At 42.0% G+C, this 20,732-nt stretch overlaps 1 protein-coding gene across 1 annotated transcript in view; it reads left to right on the top strand.

Moving 5' to 3' along the window:
• FAM76A (family with sequence similarity 76 member A) overlaps positions 1–20,413 on the top strand; it is a 32,897-nt gene extending 12,484 nt beyond the window's left edge. Inside the window, exons 4-9 of the mRNA XM_034413609.3 lie at positions 670–822; positions 1,305–1,462; positions 2,679–2,765; positions 11,352–11,487; positions 15,778–15,879; positions 16,813–20,413. Coding sequence (XP_034269500.1) covers positions 670–822; positions 1,305–1,462; positions 2,679–2,765; positions 11,352–11,487; positions 15,778–15,879; positions 16,813–16,899 — 723 coding nt within the window. The 3' untranslated portion in view covers positions 16,900–20,413. The remainder of the gene's footprint in view (positions 1–669; positions 823–1,304; positions 1,463–2,678; positions 2,766–11,351; positions 11,488–15,777; positions 15,880–16,812) is intronic.
• The last annotated feature ends 319 nt before the right edge of the window (positions 20,414–20,732 follow it).

The following is a 20,732-nucleotide window of genomic DNA, read 5'->3' as shown; positions in this document are numbered from 1 at the left end:
ATCTGGCCCCAGGCCTTGAGTTTGACACCCCTGCCCTAGGCGGAATGCTGACTGGGGAATCCTGGGAGTTGAAGTCACATATTTCAAAGTTGCTGAAGCTGTAAAATACGATGATAGTAGATAGTAGAACACTTAGTGATTTCTGGTAAACCACTATAGCTCAAGTAGCTTGTAGTGAGAGTTGCTCAGAATTACTGACTGCTGATAATACGTTTTCCATCACTGGCCTAGTGCCTGATTAAAAAATGAGGTTGTCAACAAAGAATGTCTTCATGTAAGCCAGCTAAGGCATTTGAGCGTTAATTGAGGTTATATTCTTAAGTACATTTGTTACATTTCAAGTGCCTAAAGATCTTAAAATGTGCGTTCTTGCTTTGTAAGTTTAAAACACTTTAAAATAAAGACTTTTTTAAAAAAATTAAGCTGTGTGAGGGATATAATACTGTTTCAGTATGTAAGAGGATTATTTCCCATGGTTGATCAAAGAAAAGTAACAACTATAGAGAAGTTAAATACTTGGTGTCATTATCAGTTCTCCCCCCCCCTCTTTACTCAATTATTTCATTGGAAAAGAGCTTGGAATGCATTGTTAGGAGCATTTGAGCAGATGGGAATATATTCCAAAGTGGTGCTAATCCCTTTGTTGTTTCATCTTCTTTATTATTTAAGCCAAAGCCATGCCAGTACTGTAACATAATCGCAGCATTTATTGGCAACAAGTGCCAACGGTGTACGAACTCGGAGAAGAAATATGGGCCACCCCATTCATGCGAACAGTGTAAGCAACAGTGTGCCTTCGACAGGAAGGATGATAGGAAAAAAGTGAGTATCTATGTATGTCCAGTTTAGGTAGTCCTCGACTTACAACAGTTCAGTTAATGATCGTTCAAAATTACAGCGGCACTGAAAAAAGTACCGTATTTTTTAGACTATTAAGATACACCAAGATTTCGAAGAGGTATGTAAGGACCGGCCTCCCTGGTCCTCAGGAGCACTCTGCAGGCCTCCCAAAATCTCTGCGTGCCCTGATTTTCGCAAAAACGGGGGCGTTTTTGCTTGTTTTTCGCAAAAATGGAACAAGCTGGGCGAGGCTTCGGGAAGCCAAAAATGGCTGTTTTCAGTGTATAAGATGCATCAACATTTTCACCCTCTTTTAGGGGGTGAAATGGTGCGTCTTATACTCCGAAAAATATTTTATACAACACAATACTATGATATGCAGCTTGGTTTCCTCTCTCCACATGAATCTGATGACCAAATCTATTAACAAAACCCCATTTCTCTGTTGTTTTCCTTGATTTCAGGTAGATGGGAAGTTACTCTGCTGGCTTTGCACACTCTCCTATAAGCGAGTGCTACAGAAAACCAAAGAACAGCGTAAACATTTAAACACTTCCTCTCGGACAAGCTTGCCGGAAAAAGAGCAATATGGCCGACTTAACTGTGGCAGCCACTACAGCAGGTATCTTTGCTTTGCACGCTGTTTTCTAGCTGCTCATTCTTTTTTTAATCCAATGATCTTGCTGACTTACGCTAAACCACGGATGTCAAGCTGGCGGCCCGCGGGCCGGATGCATCATGCACAGGCCATGCCCACCCTGGCTCCGCAAAGGCAAAAAATGTCATGATACGTCATGTGACATGATCAAGTTTGACACCCGTGTGCTAAGCCAAGTTTTGCTTAAGTATAGCTAGTCTTCATTTAATAATGGTAATTGGTACTGCAAACTCCATTGCTAAATGATGTGCTTGTAAAATACAACATAATGTGACCGTGTCAACTTACAACAATTTGTGACACTTCCGGAGGTGAAATGCTCCCAGTTTGGACTGGATCACTTGATCTGGTAGCAATGGCGGCTGGTGGTTCGGAGTACCGGTAGCAAAAAAACCCTGCCCCCCCCCCATGCCCAGCTGAGCTGTGCAATCATTTTAAATTTATTTTTAAAAGCATTTTTTCTACAACCTCTTTGGCTGAAAAAATGCTTTTAAAAGTAAAAAAAAAAAAGGCTCTGATGATCGCGCGGGTCAGCTGGGATCACCAGAGGCTTTTAAAACCTCGGCTGAAGAGGTTGTAGAAAAAATGGTTTAAAAAGTTTTTTTTTAAAAAAAGTTGGCCACGCCCACTCAGTCACATTACCCCCCTCCCATCAAGCCAACCCACAGAACCTGTAGTAACAAATTTTACATTTCACCACTGCACAGTTCCACTTAACCATTGTTAAGCAAATCCTGTGGGGCAGGGGTGCTATTCAGCAGGTTCTGACAGGTTCTGGAGAACCAGTAGCGGAAATTTTCAGTAGTTCGGAGAACTGGCAAATACCACCTCTGGCTGGCCCCAGAGTGGGGTGGGAATGGGGATTTTTGCAGTATCCTTCCCCTGCCATGCCACACCCACAGAACCAGTAGTAAAAAAAATTTAAATTCCACCACTGCTGTGGGGTAGTTAGGCACAACATTGTACAATCGCCATTCGTGAACTCCTGCCAGCTTCCACCTAGCAGTGATGGATGTTACCTAGTTTGGGTAATGAAACACCTGCACGGACCCCTCATTTCAACCCTGAGCTTCAAACCTCCTCCTTTATTGGTAATGGTTGAAAATTTTAAAATGGTGGATTTCGAATTGGCCAGTTTTCCAGGCTGTGGTTAATTTCTCCTCTGTGCTCTTTTTTGCAGCCAGAAAACCTTATCTACATCTTCTATTCAGAATGAACTCCCAAAGAAAAAATCCAAGTTTGATGCCATATTAGCCAATGGGGACAGGTAAGCTACTTAAAGGGCTAATTGGATTTGTCTTTGCTTAAAAAAAGAAAGGAAAGAAAACATTTGGTACACATTCTGGTGTTTAAAGATGAAAAGTAGAAGTTCCTCAAAATGCCCTCAAAACTAGTCATCAGACATTCTGAAAAGGAAGATGACATCTCTCTGTTTCACCTTCCCCCATCCACCCCCTTCATGCCACAATTTCACTCATATGTCTCCTGCAGAGCTACTTGTTGCCTCTACCTAGGGGGGCTCTCATTGGCTTGCAGACAATTTAAAGATAGGGTTTTCAATAGGCCTGTGATACAGAAAAAATTAATGCAATGTGCTCTCCTATTTATGTAACAGAACTGTGTGTATTGTTGTTGTTAGTTGCGAAGTCATGTCCGACCCATCGCGACCTATGGACAATGTTCCTCCAGGCCTTCCTGTCCTCTGTTATACTCTGGAGTCCATTTAAGCTCATGCCGACTGCTTCAGTGACTCCATCCAGCCACCTCGTTCTCTGTCGTTCCCTTTTTCTTTTGCCCTCAATCGTTCCCAGCATTAGGGTCTTCTCCAGTGAGTCCTTCCTTCTCATTAGGTGGCCAAAGTATTTGAGTTTCATCTTCAGGATCTGGCTTTCTAAAGAGCAGTCAGGGTTGATCTCCTCTAGGACTGACCAGTTTGATTGCCTTGCAGTCCAAGGGACTCACAGGAGTCTTCTCCAGCACCATAGTTCAAAGGCCTCAATTCTTTGACAGTCAGCCTTCCTTATGGTCCAACTTTCACAGCCATACATTGCAAGCGTCTTTTAATTTCTTGGCTGCAGTCCCCATGTGCAGTGATCTTGGAGCCCAGGAAAATAAAATCCATTTCTTCCCCATCTATTTGCCGGGAATTGAGAGGGCTGGATGCTATGATCTTAGTTTTCTTAATGTGCATATTATATAACGTTCATTTTACTCTGTATATTGTAGTTCAGATACTCAAATTATTTCATTTATAGCAACTCAGCACAGCTAGTCCTCCTTTAGTGACCACAATTGGGAGCAGTTATTCCATTGCTAAACTTTATGCTTGCTAAGCAAAACATCATACGGCCATGAAAGACTTACAAACTCACTTCCCCTTGGGTTAAGGGAAACATCACATGATCACAACTTACAATTTATTTTCCCCTTCTCTATAAACTCCACTTGTTGCAAGCTGGTTGCAGAGCACATAAATGATGATCATTCAACAGGAGGCTGCTGCAGTGATTGTAAATGCAAAGATTATCCACAAAGCTATTTTTTTAACACCATCATAACTTCAGTCATTCAGCGAAGCAGGCATTAAGAAAGGACTGTCTGTAATTGTTAAATTAAAACTTGCCAAGCAGTCTAGTATTGTTATCCACAAATTGCAGGGCAAGGATGAAGGCTGAGGAAGCAAAGCTGCTCTATGGAATCCTTCTTTATCATGACCTCCAGTCTGCCTGGAGAGCCCTTGGTGTTGTAGTCACAACATATCTGACAAATACCCGATTGGGGAAACTTGGCCTGTGGCCACCAAGAGTGGACATTCAGGATGCAAGAATTGAATGAAGGGCTTCCCAGGACACTCTCTGGCCTAATGCTGTACCATATTCCATTGCAAGTTTGCAGGTTTGCATTTAGGCACAAATGATCAGTCTCAAATCATTCTACTTCGGACCAATTGCATATATGAAGGCCTGACTCTCTGGAGAAGGCTGTAACATTAGGAAAAATGGAAGGAAAGAGAAGAAGAGCGAGGTGGATGGAGTCAGTTACAGAGAGAATGAGTGGACTGTTTGGGGGACATAAAAAACAGATTAGGGATAGATCATCTTGGAGAAAATCTATGTGATTACCAGGAGTCAGAAACTACTGGACGGCATAATCAGATTGCAACTAACCCCAAGAAATATTTATGGAGATTCTCAGTCATCCAGGTCATGCTTATCCCAAAGGTGCTTTTTCAAGAAAGTACAGTTGCCTCTTAGAAAAAAAGCACCTTTGGGACCCAAGAAATATTCTTCAGTTTATTTAAGCAAACATAGTTTCTGGGTACCAACTCATAAGCTAAATTATCTAAAACCAAAGTATTTCAAACCTCTATTAAATTATAGAGGTACCTCTTAATGTTTTGCAGCATCTGAAATGTTCAACCTTATTAATATCCGTATACATTCTAGAGTACTTTTGGGGGAGATTTTGAAATGAGAACCAGTTTAGCCTAGTGGTTAAGGCATCAGGTTAGAAACCAGGAGACTGTGAGTTCTAGTTCTAAGCAGGAAAGCAGGCTGGGTAACTTTTGGCCAGTCACTCACCTCACAGGGTTGTTGTTATGGGGAAAAAAAGAGGAAGGAGGAATATTATGTAAGTTCACTGACTTGACTTACTTATAAAATAATAAAGGCAAGATAATCTAATATATATACACAAATAAATTTGATTGGAAGTCCTTGCAGTGTTCATATGTAGCCACTGGAGGGCAGACATAAACTGTGAGAAAAAAAATTACAAGTGATCCTCGACTTACGACCACAATTGAGCCCAATTTTTTTTCTTGTTAAGTGAGACATTTGTTAAGTAAGTTTTATCCCATTTTACAACCTTTCTTGCCTCAGTTGTTAAGCGAACCACTGCAGTTAGTAATCCGGTCATTACGTGAAATCTGGCTTCCCTACTGACTTTGCTCGTCAGAAGTTCCCATGACCTTGGGACCCAACGATGGTCATAAATGTGAATCGGTGGCCAAGCATCTGAATTTTGATCACATGATCGTGGGGCTGCTGCAAAGGTCATAACTCTGAAAAACAGTCCTAAATCGCTTTTTCCAGTGCCGTCGTAACTTTGAATGGTCACTAAACGAACTGCTGTAAATCGAGGACTGCCTGTACTGGCTTGCAGTCAAGCGAAGATGAGTCAGCAGAAATCTGACTGCAACTATTCTTGCACTCAGGTGTGCAAGATTTCTGCCCCAGATCTGTCTGTGATATGGAGGTTAATACAGCAGGAAATTGCATCAGGTTTGCATCAGATCGGCAAACTTGGAAAGTGACCAGGCCTTCATTTAAGCAGAACAGCCCAGCCTTGTATTTAAGTACAGGTAGTCCTCAACTTACACTACAATTGGGACCAGAATTTCTGTTGCTAAGCAAGGTGGTTGTTAAGTGAGTCGTGCCCGATTTTACAACCCTTTTGTTTTTTGCCACAGTTTTTAAGCAAATCATTGCAGTTACATGAATCAAGCGCTTGTTAAGTGAATCCTACATCCCCTTTTGACTTTGCTTGTTGGAAGCCGGCTGGTGACCCTCATAGGACCCCAGGAAGCTGCAACCTTCGAAAATACATGCCAGTTGCTTAGTGCCTGAATGTTGATCATGTGACTGGGGGGATGCTGCAGTTGTCATAAGTGCGAGGACCATCCAGTCGTTTTTTTTTTTCAGTGCCATTGTAACATTGAACATTCACTTTTGTTGTTGTTAGTTGTGAAGTTGTGTCCGACCCATCGCGACCCCACGGATCACGTTCCTCCAGGCCTTCCTGTCCTCTACCATCCTCTGGAGTCCATTTAAGCTCACACCTACTGCTTCAGTGATTCCATCCAGCCACCTCATTCTCTGCCGTCCCCTTCTTCTTTTGCCCTCAATCGTTCCCAGCATTAGGCTCTTCTCCAGTGAGTCCTTCCTTCTCATTAGGTGACCAAAGTATTTGAGTTTCATCTTCAGGATCTGGCTTTCTAAAGAGCAGTCAGGGTTGATCTCCTCTAGGACTGACTGGTTTGATCGCCTTGCAGTCCAAGTGACTCCCAGGAGTCTTCTCCAGCATCATAGTTCAAAGGCCTCAATTCTTTGGCAGTCAGCCTTTCCTATGGTCCAACTTTCACAGCCATACATTGCAACTAGGAAAACCATAGCCTTGACTATATGCACTTTTGTTGGCAGGGTGATGTCTCTGCTTTTTAGTATGCTGTCTAGATTTGCCATAGTTTTCCTCCCCAGGAGCAAGTGTCTTTTAATTGCTTGGTTGCAGTCCCCATGTGCAGTGATCTTGGGGCCCAGGAAAATAAAATCCATTTCTTCCCCATCTATTTGCCAGGAATTGAGAGGGCTGGATGCCATGATCTTAGTTTTCTTAATGTGCATATTATATAACATTCATTTTACTCTGTATATTGTAGTTCAGATACTCAAATTATTTCATTTATAGCAACTCAGCTAGTCCTCCTTTAGTGACCACAATTTTTGCACTTTTGTTGGCAGGGTGATGTCTCTGCTTTTTAGTATGCTGTCTAGATTTGCCATAGCTTTCCTCCCCAGGAGCAAGCGTCTTTTAATTTCTTGGCTGCAGTTCCCATCTGCGGTGATCTTGGAGTCCAGGAAAATAAAATCTGTCACTACCTCCATTTATTCCCCATCTATTTGCCAGGAAAACAATCACTAAATGAATGTAAATTGAGGACTACATGTACTTCTCTGATATCTCTAGACAATAAGGCCATGATGGCAACCTATGGCACATGTGGCCAGAGTGGCACGCGAAGCCATGTTGCCTGGCACGCACGGCATTGCCTGTTTATTTTCTGGATTCCTGGCGTGCATGTGCATGCAACGATCAGCTGTCCGCGTGTGTGGCGGTGCCAAAAACCAGTGTGCACACGCGTGCCTCGCGTTTCTAACCTCCAAACGCTCAGTTTGAGAGCCGTTCAAGGCTGCAGGGATTGCCAAAGAACATCCCCGCCAATCGCCGCCTCCGCGCATCGCGTTTTTGGCCTCCGCACAACCCATTTTTTGCCTCTTGTGTGTCACGTTTTCGGGCAGCGATGTGTTTTGGCGATCCCCACAGTCTAGAACAGGCTCTCAAACAGAGCATTTGGAGGCTGAAAACGTGAGGCGCGCAGCCCAAAATGGCAACCCAGAACAGCTGCTGCCTTGTCTTACCGCTTCCGCGCTTTACCTGCTTGACTCACTGGAGCTCCCTCTGACGATCAGCTGTGCTTTTGAAGCTGCTTATCAGCCCCAACGAGGTGCGCACTCACAACCAGCAAACTAATGTGCTGAAGCTGACCAGGCTAAGGACACTAGCCAGATGAATACCTGGTAGGCAGATTTTTTTTCCCCCTATTTTCCTCCCCAAAAACTAAGGTGCATTTTATACACCAGAGTGTCTTATACTCTGAGAAATACCGCATTTGTTCTTAGGAAAGAAAAAAAAACGAGTTTCACTATTTTCCAGATAATCTCATTGCATTGTTTATTTTTTATTAGAATTTTAAACAACAAACATAAAAACTATCAGAAAATAATATTTAAGTTTAAAAAAGTGAAAAGTGCAGGAAAAAAAAAGTGACAAAAAAATAGGTAAGAAATTATTTTAAATCGATCTGCTAAAATCATTGTCAACCATTTATAATCTTTATTCAGTAATGGCATTGGTCTATAATTTCTTATTAGAGTTAGATCTTGCCCCTCTTTAGGGATTAATGCTACATTAGCCTCTTTTCTGGCATCTGAATTCATCATTTTTGGAGGGGTTTTAAAGGTTAATCCTCAAAGGATTTGCAATAGGAATCCAATAATCCATCTGGTCCTAGTACTTTTCCTGGATTAATCTTTTTTATGACTTCAGAAACTTCCCTTATTTTTATAGGTTCATTCATAACTTGTTTTTGCTTCTTTGTAAGCCTTGTTAAACATTGGTTTTCTAAGTATCTTTGATAACATCTCAGCGTTTGAAACCATAGCCAAATTAACTTGATTTATATCTTCAGACATTTGTTTTGTAGAATTTTCCATTTTATCAAGCCTTTCATCCATCTTTTTTTCCAAGCGCTGTACATTTGAATTCAAGTGATTGGGCCAATTTAGTTCCTAATTAATCAAACATTGTCTGAAGTAAACTCAAATTGTTTTATCATCTTTCTTGACCAGCTGTTCCAAGGAAACTCTTCTATTCTAATCTTGTAGCCCACCTGTTAAGCACAAAGAATCAGGACCATAGGTTAAATTGCAGTTCAGAAGATTTATTGCTCAATCCTATACATAAGAATCTAGTCAACTAAAGTTTAGTACTAAATTGGGTGCCAGATAAGGATCAACAGAATTCTAGAGAAGTTGGACTTAGACTATTTGTGGGAAGGTAATGATTCTAGGCTAATGACTTGTTTAATTCCACCCCCAGCTCTGCCTGCTCTTTTCCTACACCCTTATTTAAAAATGAAAATGCTGAAGAAGATAAACAAACTTCACTCACTTTTATGTCTTTTAAAGCTGTAATTGCAAACACACGTCATATTTGGATCTCTATAGTTACCATCAAGTACTCAGTCTACCCAAGTTATCTTCATAAATTTGTTTTGTAAATTCAACCAATTATTGGGAGTCTTTTAGTGCAAAGCAAGCAGCATTCCCACAGAAAGTCTGAGTCAGGTAGAATTTTGGCAATGCAGTGTCGTAGAAAAATTAATCTTTTCCAGATAACTTTCCCCTTCATCCAGTTTAAAGTTCCTTATATCATCCCTTGTTAAGCTTTCTGCCAAAAATCACCAAGGTAAGTCCTTATCTGTTGTGAAAGGGAATCTCTCTCAGACTGTACAGTAATTATAGCAAAATGTGATTAAGAAATGCAGATTGGCTGATTGTTTTGTTCATTTTTGAATGTTCCACACCTGTGAACTTAGATGGAATCCCATGCCTCCCAACCACTCAACTCACGACCAGATTGCAAAAGCTTTCAGTTTTGCAGTTACCGTACTTTTCAGACTATAAAATGCACTTTCACCACCCTAAAAGTGGGTAAAAATTGTGGTGCGTCTTATATACCAAATGTTGCCGAAACCCTACCCACCCGCTGGCCCCCAGTCTTCGGCCATTTTCGGCCTCCACGCGTCACGTTTTCGGCCAAAAACGTGATGCGTGGCGGCAATCCCTGCAGCCCGGAACAGCTGACTGGCGGTATTCTTGGAGGCCGATCCAACCAATCAGCTGTTCGTGCTAAATCAGGCTGCGATAAGGTGCTGAAGCTGACTAGGCTGTTTGCTCTTTGCTGCAAGGACACTAGCTAGATGAATACCGATGAATGCTGGTAGGAAGAGGCAGATTTTTTTTTCTTGTTTTCCTCCCAAAAAACGAATGTGCGTCTTATACTCCAGAGAGTCTTATACTCTGAAAAATATGCTGACTTATAGGAGCATCTGTCCGGAGTCAAATGGGTTATTCCGTGTTCCTTTCTTTGCCTGGAGAGAATTCGATGCCTCCGGGTGCTGATCTCTGCTGAAATACTGTCTCCGCTCCCTGAAGATGATGAAACCACTCTTAATCCACACCAGAAACCTTCCTGCATCTTTTAGATGCCTATAACTCAGTATGCCTGTTTATGAAGTCTTGTGAAGATCATCAAGTTTCAGGATTATGTTATTAGACTGTTAGAGTTGCTGTGCATTACTGAAATGTAACCTCATGTTACAGAAATGCAAAACACAGTTTTGCTTTGCAGAAGCAAATGGTTTAGAAGAGAGTAGAAGTCTCTATTTAGAGCAGATGTTGAAATAAAAGATTGTACCAGATACCATACATGGGCATGAACAGCACAACTCATTTATGTTGTTGTTATTACTTTTTTTTAATGAGGCTCCCTGAAGCAATTGAATAAGAGGTATGGAAATTATGCCCTAAATGTGTTAAAACTCAGTGACGGATGGCAACCAGGGTTTCAGATTTCAGATTAACAGAGTTGGAAGGCACCTTGTAGGTCATCTAGTCCAACCTGCCCCCCCCCAAAGCAGGAGACCCTACACCAGTGATGGCTTTTGGGTGCTAAAAGCGTGTGCATGTGCCATAGCGCGTGCCGGCACCCATAATGCAATGCGCACGCCCCCGCACATGCGCGCACACACACACCCCACCCCCCCGCATGGGCCCGTTTCTGCACTTCCGGAACATATGTGCCACTCCCCCCACGCATGCACGCACATCTCCCACATGCCCCTGCCCCCTGCACATCCTGAAAAACAGCTGGCCAGTGGGAGGCACACATGTGCATGCGCAGTGGACATGATCTGGGCAATGGCGCGCATGCCAGCAGAGAGGGCCCCGCGTGCCAGCTGTGGCACACATGCCATAGGTTCGTCATCACGGCCCTACACCTTTTCTGACAAATGGCAGTCCAATCTCTTCTTGAAAGCCTCCATAAAGCTCCCACAACTTCCATGGGTTGATTGTTCTTACTGTCAGAAAATTTCTCCTCATTTCCAGGTTGAATCTCTTCTTGTTCAGTTTCCATCCATTATTCCTTGTCTGGCCTTCGGGTGCTTTGGAAAATAACTTGACCCCCTTCCTCTCCGTGCCACCCCTCAACTATTACTAAGCCTGGTTTCACCCAGTCTATATGTGTACTTTTGGTTTTTCTTGCCTAAGTGTAAGACTTTACTTTTCTCTACATTGAATTTCATTTTGTTAGACAGGGCCCAGTGTTCAAGGGTTACTTTCCCAACTTCTAGCTTTATGGGTCCAACCCTCTCTTCTTCATGGATCCATTGCGATGGATATTGGGTTATAGTAAATGAGCACAGTGAAGTCACTCCAATGGTCTCCTTCAGTTTTTCTCCAGACCTCGCCTTGGATTCCCCTGGCACCGATCATTTTGTCATCATAGCCCAACTGAAGGAAGAGGTCGCTACTTTGAAGAAAATGCTGCACCAGAAGGATCAGATGATCCTGGAGAAAGAAAAGAAGGTAACCCCTTGAAGCTCCCCCGCTGGGATGCTTTGCATTACAGCAGACTCTCCTGTATTGCTCACTGTCCTGCTCGCCCAGTGTTACTTGGAAGAGGAGGGGTCAGGATCTTCTAGCATCTTAATGAGACTCTAAGCCAGTGTTTCTCAACTTTAGCAATTATAACCCAGCTATGCTGCTGACTGGGGAATTCTGGGAGCTGAAGTCCAGAAATCTTTAAAAGTTGCAAAGGTTGAGAAACACTGCTCTAAGCCTGGAAATGCTATGAGGGTGAACCCATGCAGTCTTTTCATTTGAAAGTGATCTATGAAGTAATGTCTCGGTTGAGTATAACTTCATACTCACTTATCTGACAAAAGCAAAGAAAAATCATCATTTCTTTTTCTGCTTATTAATACATACAGCCGCCTTCCCAACCAGCAGTTAAAACAACATCAACTTATCCATCCATCCATCCACCCATCTCCCCCCCCCTCTCTCTCTCTCCATCCTATCTATCTATCTATCTATCTATCTATCTATCTATCTATCTATCTATCTATCTCTATCTATCTATCTATCTATCTATCTATCTATCTATCTATCTATCTATCTATCTAATATTAAAACCATAAACATTAAAAATCCAGCACCAAAGTTAAACTTTCACATGCAGTCCATCACTACGTCCTCTCATCAATCTCACCCTATTCCGCATTTGGGAAGGCTAGGAGAGTGGGGGACTGCCGAAATTCAGAGGAAAGGTGTTCCATAGGTAGAGGCTGTCACAGAAAAATCACACTTCCTAAACCCCATAAGATAGGAACATTTAAGGGAATGGAATAGGCTAACATGCCCATCCTATTTGACCTGATAGGACTGATGAATATCCTTAGGAAGAGGCAGTTCTGCAGCACCTGGCTCTGTGTCATGTAGGGCTTAAAAATAATAGCCAACACCTTGAATTCCACCCAGAATAAAATTTGGAACCAGTGCAGCTTGCGTAACAGAGGTGTTGGAGGTGCACAGTGGCCATGGATTTCTGCACCACTTTAGATCCCTGGCCCAGAGAAGGCAGATTTAAGCCCCCAGAACCATAAGCCTGGGGAACTCCACTGATAAGCCCAGTCAAAGTCTAGGACAGTGGTTCTCAACCTGTGGGTCGTGACCCCTTTCACAAGAGTCGACTAAGACCATCGGAAAACACATATTTTCAATGGTTTTAGGAATAATTTTATGGTTGGGGGTCACCACAACATGAGGAACTGTATTAAAGGGTTGCGGCATAAGGAAGGTTGAGAATCACTGGTCTAGGAGCACCAGTAAAGATGCTGCTACAGTGCAGAGAGGGAAGGTAAGTGAGCAGCAATCCCCACGGATCCCTTTGGCCCAAACTCACAAAGAAGGTCTCACATCCAGCAATCTCTTGTGCCTAGTGGCCACCAGTGACTCACAAATGACCACAGTCACACCCTTGTCCCTGTCCTAGAGTCATGGTTGGTGCCACAGTCGAAACCCAGGAGGGCACGTTTCAGGGAGGAGAATCTTCCTTTGATGTCTTTGTTTCCTTTCTTCTCTCTATCATTTTTATTACTATTTTATCTTTTAAACTGTTCTTCTATATTGTTCCCAAGAAAACAATGTGGGGCTTGTCCATGAATTTACCAGGAGTCTAGCTTCATTTGAAGTTGGTTTTTATCTTTTCCCTGTTTCCTCTTAAATCATGAATGAGATGATTGATATGACTGATGAAATCACGACATGGAAAAAAAAAAAGAATAGGATTGAACAGGCAAGATAATTGTCCAGAAAACAAGTAAACTTTGATGTTTAAAGCTGGAAATTATTGGTAGACAAATAAAACACTGGGTTGTGTTTTGTGTTTTGTTCTGTGGGGTAGAAATATGAACAGGGACCAAAATGACAGTCAGGAAAATAGAAGCTTTGAAATGTTGCGTTACAAAAGATGACCAAAACTATCTCATTTTGAACGTGAACAAAATGTGATAGTCCTCCATAGTATGGGAAAGATGGAGAAGTTGTAAATAATATCCGAAAAAGAAATAGGAATATTTTATTAATTAATTTATTATTATTTATTAGTCCAATTTATATGCCGCCCTTCTCTGTAGACTCAGTATAGCAGTAGCCTGCATACTTTTTTGTATATACCTGCTTATTAGGGCTTTTGGCCCCCCCAAGCGGTGTTGTTCTATACAAAGTTGACTTATTGCCCCCACGATCCGGGTCCTCAATTTACCTACCTCGGAAGGATGGAAGGCTGAGTCAACCTTGAGTCTGGTGAGATTCGAACTTGCACTAATTGCAGGCAGCTGACAGTTAAGTGCTAGCACTTAACAGCACTTTAGTCCGCTGCACCACCGAGGCTCTTGGGACATATTTAGGACATATAATCATCATCATCATTTAAAGACCCCATAATCCCTTGCGGAGTGGAGTCTGGGCAACTGAATGGAGCTAGCAGAGCGTTTAATGGCCGGATGCCTTTCCTGTCGCCAATGCGGAGCTTTGTTCAGCAGATACATTCTCAGTGTGCCCAGAGAGAGAAATATCTGCCTCTACCTAGGATTGAACTCACAGTCTCCTGATTGTGAGGTGAGAGCTCCACCTCTAGGCCATCGCACCACTCTATTTAGGACATATAATACACCCAAAAATGCTGATTTTATCCATATCTATCTATCTATCCGTCCGTCCATCCAGCCATCCGTCCAGGTATCTTGGTATCTATCTCGCACTGCAATCACAGGACTAAGAATAAACCCTAAGCACAATACATGGCATTAGGCCTTAAAAGCTCCTCAGAAAAGTTGTATCTTCAGCTTTTTCTGGAAGACAATTTTGGAGATAGATGAATCTCCAGTGAGAGATGATTTCAGAGGTCCTGCCCCATCATGAAATAACACTTCTGGGCTTTGCAAAAATAGGGACAGCTGGCTACTTGTCCCAGCATGATTGAAGTTGACTTGAATTAGGATTGTGTGGTCCTGCAGGTAACCAGGCAGCCATCCATAAAGGGGTTTATGGATTGAAATCAGCACTAATTGATTCAATAGAGTCATGGGAGATGCAGCACTCAGAAATGATACATATTCTGGCTGAAATATTTATCTGCATGGTAGATAAACATGTCCTTCCTTTGGACAGCAACCCAAAATAGCAAATAGTGCTGATAGTCATCAATATCCAGTAGAAGACAACATCATTCATCTGAGGTTCTTTTCTCCCTCTTCCTCTTCTTCTTTTTTTTTTAAATATATAGTGTCATTATTTCACTGGACATTTAGTAGGATGAGGCTCCAGTGTTAGTATATTTCACGTGTTTCAAAAATTATTTACTGTAACAAAATACACATGCATCACCAATGTAGCCATTTCTTTATCTCTTGTTACTTCTTAACTTTTTGTGTGGGTGCACGTATTTCATGATGCACTGCCCAAGGACAGAGGCAATATTCAGCTCCCGGAAAGTGATAACAAAATGGATTATTTTTTCACTATCGCTCCAAAATACAGATTAGAGAAATGGAACTAAGGTACGTTGGAGAGGCAAAGCAATCCAAACTCCACCTTTTTTTTTTTTTTTTTTTACTTTTCTGCCATCACATATTATGTTCATAATTATTTCTGGTGTTTAAAATTTTAAGTCCATCGTTCTCAACAGGATGGTAGTATTAAAAGAGACAAGGAAATGGCTCGTGTTCTGCCCGTCTGAAAGATACCAGAAGGAAATTGGCCCCAGCTAGCCTGGATAAAAGGGATGCGGTGGCTCAGTGGCTGAGACGCTGAGCTTGTCGATCGAAAGGTCGGCAGTTCAGCGGTTCAAATCCCTAGTGCCGCATAACGGGGTGAGCTCCCGTTACTTGTCCCAGCTTCTGCCAACCTAGCAGTTTGAAAGCACGTAAAAAAGGCAAGTAGAAAAATAGGGACCATCTTTGGTGGGAAGGTAACAGCGTTCCATGCGCCTTTGGCGTTTAGTCATGCCGGCCACATGACCACGGAGACGTCTTTGGACAGCGCTGGCTCTTCGGCTTTGAAACAGAAATGAGCACCGCCCACCTAGAGTCGGGCACGACTAGCACATATGTGCAAGGGGAACTTTTACCTTTACCTAGGCTACCTGTTTCATTTTTCCAGAAAAAAAACATTAAGAGGTTAATAAAACACCACCTGTTATTCTTCAGCCTGGAACTGACGTACTCGGTTCCCCTGGGGAGGGATGGCGTTATATTAGATCACTTCAGTGCAAATGCATCTCAGCAGCCCTATTTGCTTTGTTTTGGCTTGCAGATAACAGAACTGAAGGCGGACCTGCAATACCAGGAATCCCAAATGAGGGTGAAAATGAACCAGATGGAAAAAACTCACAAAGAAGTTACAGAACATTTGCAGGTAACCTTGATTTCATTAAGGGACTTTTTACGAGTATTCACACAGTTCAGCAGACTTGATTGCTACACCATGTTGGGCCAAAATGTGTTGGTTTTTTTCCTCAGTTTTGGCTTGACATTCAATGCATTGCATGAACTCAGCCATTGCAGTTTATAATGTCCCGTGTTATGAAAGTGTTTCCAGTCTTAGCAACTCAGGTGTGTGGACTTCAACTCCCAGAATTCCCCAGCCAGCATGGACTTGTTCCTGCGGTCGCTAGGAATCGGGATCCAATTTGGGTCAGTCATCAGGACCAGAGGTTTAATCTTCCACTCTTTTGGACTCGTGCTGGAGCCCATCCTCAGAGAACTTCTCTCTCACCAGAATGAGAAGTTCCCTGAGGATGGGCTGCAGTAGGAGTCCAAAAATTCAGAAGATTAAACCTCTGGTCCTGGTGACTGATCCAGGTTGGATCCTGCAACATTATCCTAGGACAGGGATAGCTAGCCTTTTCTGGACTGAGTGCCCAAAAAGGGCGCCCGAACCCCCAAAATGCAATGCGTGCGCAGCCCCCTACATGCGCCATATGCATTTGCGTGTGGCCCTGGGCACGCACCCCACACATGCGCATGTGCCCCCCTGCATGCTTGTGCTTCCCCCACACACACTCCGCCCCCCACGCATACATGGCAGAGACTCAAAGACCAGCTGGCTGGCAGGAGTGCGCATATGTGCAGCAAAGTTGAACGGGAGCGATGGCTCGTGTGCCATAGGTTTGCCATCACAGTCTTAGGATATCTATATTTGCCTTCATTCACCCGAAATCAGGTTTGATTCAAGAGACCATAGCAGTATGCAAATCCAGCCATTTTGGCTTACTCCAGGGTAGTTAATCATGGTTTAGCACACTGAAATGCACATTTTATTCACACCTCTCTTCCTTTCTCCCTGCAGGCCAAGAACCGAGAGCTCCTGAAGCAGGCTGCAGCTTTATCCAAGGGCAAAAAATCAGAGAAATCGGGAGCAATAACTTCCCCTTAAATTCGTCAGATCTCTTACCCTAAGACGTCTGAGGTTTAAAACCCCACGGTTCCAGAACCACACATGGATTGCTACTCTCGTGCGCATGACAGAATCCTTTGAGATTGGCTATTCAATAGAGTGCCCCAGTGCTGGTTTATAAAATCTCTTCCTCCTGACATAGAGTACAGTGATGAGAACGATTGGGAGGTTTGGTCCTCCTGTCCTCCAAGCTCAAGAACAAGCCCTTTTTAGCTCAGATATTTCTCTCCAACTATTTTTACCATCACTGCCTTGGGATTGATGAAACAAGAGGGCCTCCTTGCTGATTGGATCCTTTACAGGATTCTGCTTTTGTACTACACAAGAGACCTAAAGTGGCCAGAGCCAGTTTTAAAACAATTTTTAAAGCCTTTTTAAAATGAAAATTCTGTCTATTTGGGGATGTGTTCCACCCCTCAATTCTTAAGGACAGCTTGAGACTTTTTCTCACAGGTTTGTAAATTGAGAACCGAGTTTCAATCAACAATTCTCTCTCCAGCTTCTAAAAATTCAAGAGTTTCTTGGCAGAATAATTGAATATACTCATATGGAGGCCAGCGGTTATGAATTAGTGTTTTGCTCACGTTTTTTATGCTTCTTTAGATAGCACAGCTTTTTTAGGCTGGTTCAACAGCTCCGTCCATTTGGAGTGATATCAGGAATCAGAAGTAGTCTAAAATTACTTTTCAGGTACATGGGGTGAATTAGTAACAAGTGTACATCTATGCAGTTTTTCTGAAGAAAAACAAAACAATCATGTTGACTTCCTTGGCAGCACCCTCAAGTCAGGTTTACGGGGCTGGCAAGAAAATGAGACGGCTTTAAGTGCTGAGAGAGAACTCTTAATGCCTGTAAAGGTAGAGATGAAAAGAATTCAATGAGTTCTTCGGCTCTGGTCCCTTGCTGAATTTTCTGGGAAATGGTAAGTGTTCAAAAGCAATGAGAAGCTGCTAGTTTGTTTTCAGTTTGCTCCAGGCTGATTGAATTTGTGTGTGTGTGTGTGTGTGAAGAAAATCATTGCAAAGAAATGCCTCCCACAGCAATTTGAGATGAATTAATTACCTTTTTATATATAAATCAGAGGCCAAAACCTGTGCTGCTGTTGATTTTCTGATGCCTGTCTCTTAAAAAAAAGGAAGACAACTTTGAACTGGGAAGCATGTGCAGAAATTGACGCTGTACTTCAGGTTATTTATTTTTTAATCTTCTTTGCTCTTTTTGGTAAGAACCCATTGCCTAAGAAAGAGCATACTAAATAGAACCTAATTTTTATACCTAATATATATACATATATATATATTTTTAGGAAGAATTCATTCATAGAGATTTAAGTAGGGTTGTTTTTTTAGCAATCTTTTCCCCCACCCCAACCAATTAAGAGGAGAATGATATTTCTGGAACAATTTAGGTGTGTGTTTTTTCCCCTCCTTCGTTGTGACAGTTCAATCATGCATTAAAGTGGGTGCTTTACCGTGATGCTGTTCTTTCTGGAATGTATTAAGTTGATTTGTACAAAAGACAGGCTAAAATATGCATCTGGGGGAAGGGGGAAATCTTACAGCAGCTTTTTCTTTGGATATTTTGTGTATGGCTTTCTGGATTGGTCCAGACAAAATAAGCTTTATTTTCTTTCTCTCTGAACTGGGGCCTTTAGGCATTGCTACCCTCACAAAATACAAAGAGCTTTTGGTGCTAGGGTGGAATTCACTGTCTGTAGCAAATTAAAGACTTTTTTTTTATATAATTAGGATTTATTGTTTGTCGTGTCCTCTTAAATCCTCTTTGCCTATCTCTGTAACTGTTGTTATTGCTTTAAAATGGCCAAAGCTGCTTGGGATTTTAATAGACTGAATTGTTTCCTACCTACCTGCCCTACCGTTGAAAAGTCTCTCCGTTTGGCTTATGAAGCTTCCACAGCTGACAGTGACATTTCCTGATTGGCCCAGATCTTCCCACCACACCCCCAGGCCCAGAGTGATGTTTCATGAATTAAGCAGATAGCCACACACATATATGATAGAAGGGCATAAATGACAGCTCCTTAGGGAAATCCATACCCTCATTGCCTTACTCTTTCAGGACGTCCACAACAGACGAGTAGCTCTCCCCACCTTTGCCAGCCAAATGAAGAAAAATGTGTGATATGGTAGATTGTGGGGGCCATCAAAAGGAAATTACATATTCCTAGAGTGATTATAGGTTAGCAGTAACAGTTCTTTGTCCATAGTCATAGCGGGTGATTCATAGAGGCTACTATGGTTGAGGCCGGAAAACCTAGACCAGTAAAACACTCAAGGTTTTAATGGGTCCACTCATTTGGACCCATTTCCCACAGAAAACAAAACACCAGGAGCCACAAAACCCTTCCTGTGCCTGACTATTTCCTGAGAGGCCACAGAACTAGCATATGTAGTTGAATTAAATGTTCTGTTTTCGTCTGAAACTTTTCTTTTCTTGGATTTATCCATGGTTGGCCTACTGGGGGTTGAAAAGCTCAATAAATCACATGTTGGCAAGTGTCACACATTGGTGGTTGTAACGCACATTTTGAGCGACAGGGAGCCGCAGCAGAGGGATGAAAGAGCCACATGTGGCTCCAGAGCCGCAGGTTGCTGATCTCTGACCTAGGCAGAGGTGTAGCTTGATGGGAGTTTGATGGCAGACCATCACAAAATCCCAGGTGTGTGCAGACTAGACTGGGAAGTTAAAATACATCCCTAAAGCAGGAGCTCACTTCTGTATTGTTGCCAAGAAAGCTACATTGTCACACTCAGGTAATTAAGAGGTGTCTCAACTTAGGGACATTCTTACCTGTTTATACCTGTTCCTGGCCATATTAAGTGCAATGGTGCATCCTAACTGCAGGAAAGGGCAGGTAAGGTTTATGAGATTTGTTTTGGGTTTGGTTGTTTTGTTTGCTTTTGCTTTTTGTTTCTTTAAAAAAAAAAAAGACCCCCGAAATCTTTCTGTGGGAAGTTAGTGCAAATGGTTGATGCCTTAGAATTAAGGAGCTTTATTCTCACGAACGAAGATAAAAAATGTAGAAATAGAATGAAATAGACAAACAGGATTTTAAAGCACAATTTTAAGGAGAAATGCCAACACTTTAATTATTTCCAGCAGTTCTGTTCAAAATATTTTACAGATGATGGCAATGGTTAATATAGCTAACAAAGGACAACCTTTGAATATAACGTATCCTTCATTGTAAGGTTTTCTAAACTTGTGGCTTGGTTACTTTTTTAGCAAGAACAATTTATGATGTTTAAATACCTCTGAAAAATGTAGTTTAGCTTTCCAGTATTTTGTGAAGACAAAAAAAGTTCAACCATTTCTTATATTTATATGCTTAAGGAAATGTGGATAAAAAACCAAAATCAGAATTCGTAATGAAATGTTGGATGCTTGCTTGTTTTCACGGTTGCTTCAGGCTGTTTCCATTTTGTTTTTACTATCACTAACACAGTCCAAAAAATAAATACACTTAAATGGAGCATTATGCCATTAATGGATTATTTCCTCACTTTTTGATGATGTACTGAAATAGATTTAAAAGGAATTCTATATTGCAAAGAGTTTGAGCAAGCCTCATTGGACTTGAGATCAGTGTCTCAGAGTTTTTTTTTAAAGACTTTCAAGAGGATTTATCATTTTTAACTTATTTATCACTGATAAAGTTGGCATTAAATGAAGTTGATGTACATCATTGTTCAAATATTAATGGTCTTAATTGATGAGATTTAGAGAGCTTGTATAAGAATGACTGAACTTGGATTATCCGTAGCCAATTTAAAACTTGTGACCAATCCTTT

Source organism: Pantherophis guttatus, chromosome 10, assembly GCF_059756535.1.
Source record: "Pantherophis guttatus breed Tessera chromosome 10, ASM5975653v1, whole genome shotgun sequence".
NCBI classification, from domain to species: Eukaryota; Metazoa; Chordata; class Lepidosauria; order Squamata; family Colubridae; genus Pantherophis; species Pantherophis guttatus.
Note: the sequence above shows the minus strand (reverse complement) of the source record. Positions and strands in the feature narration are given on the sequence as shown.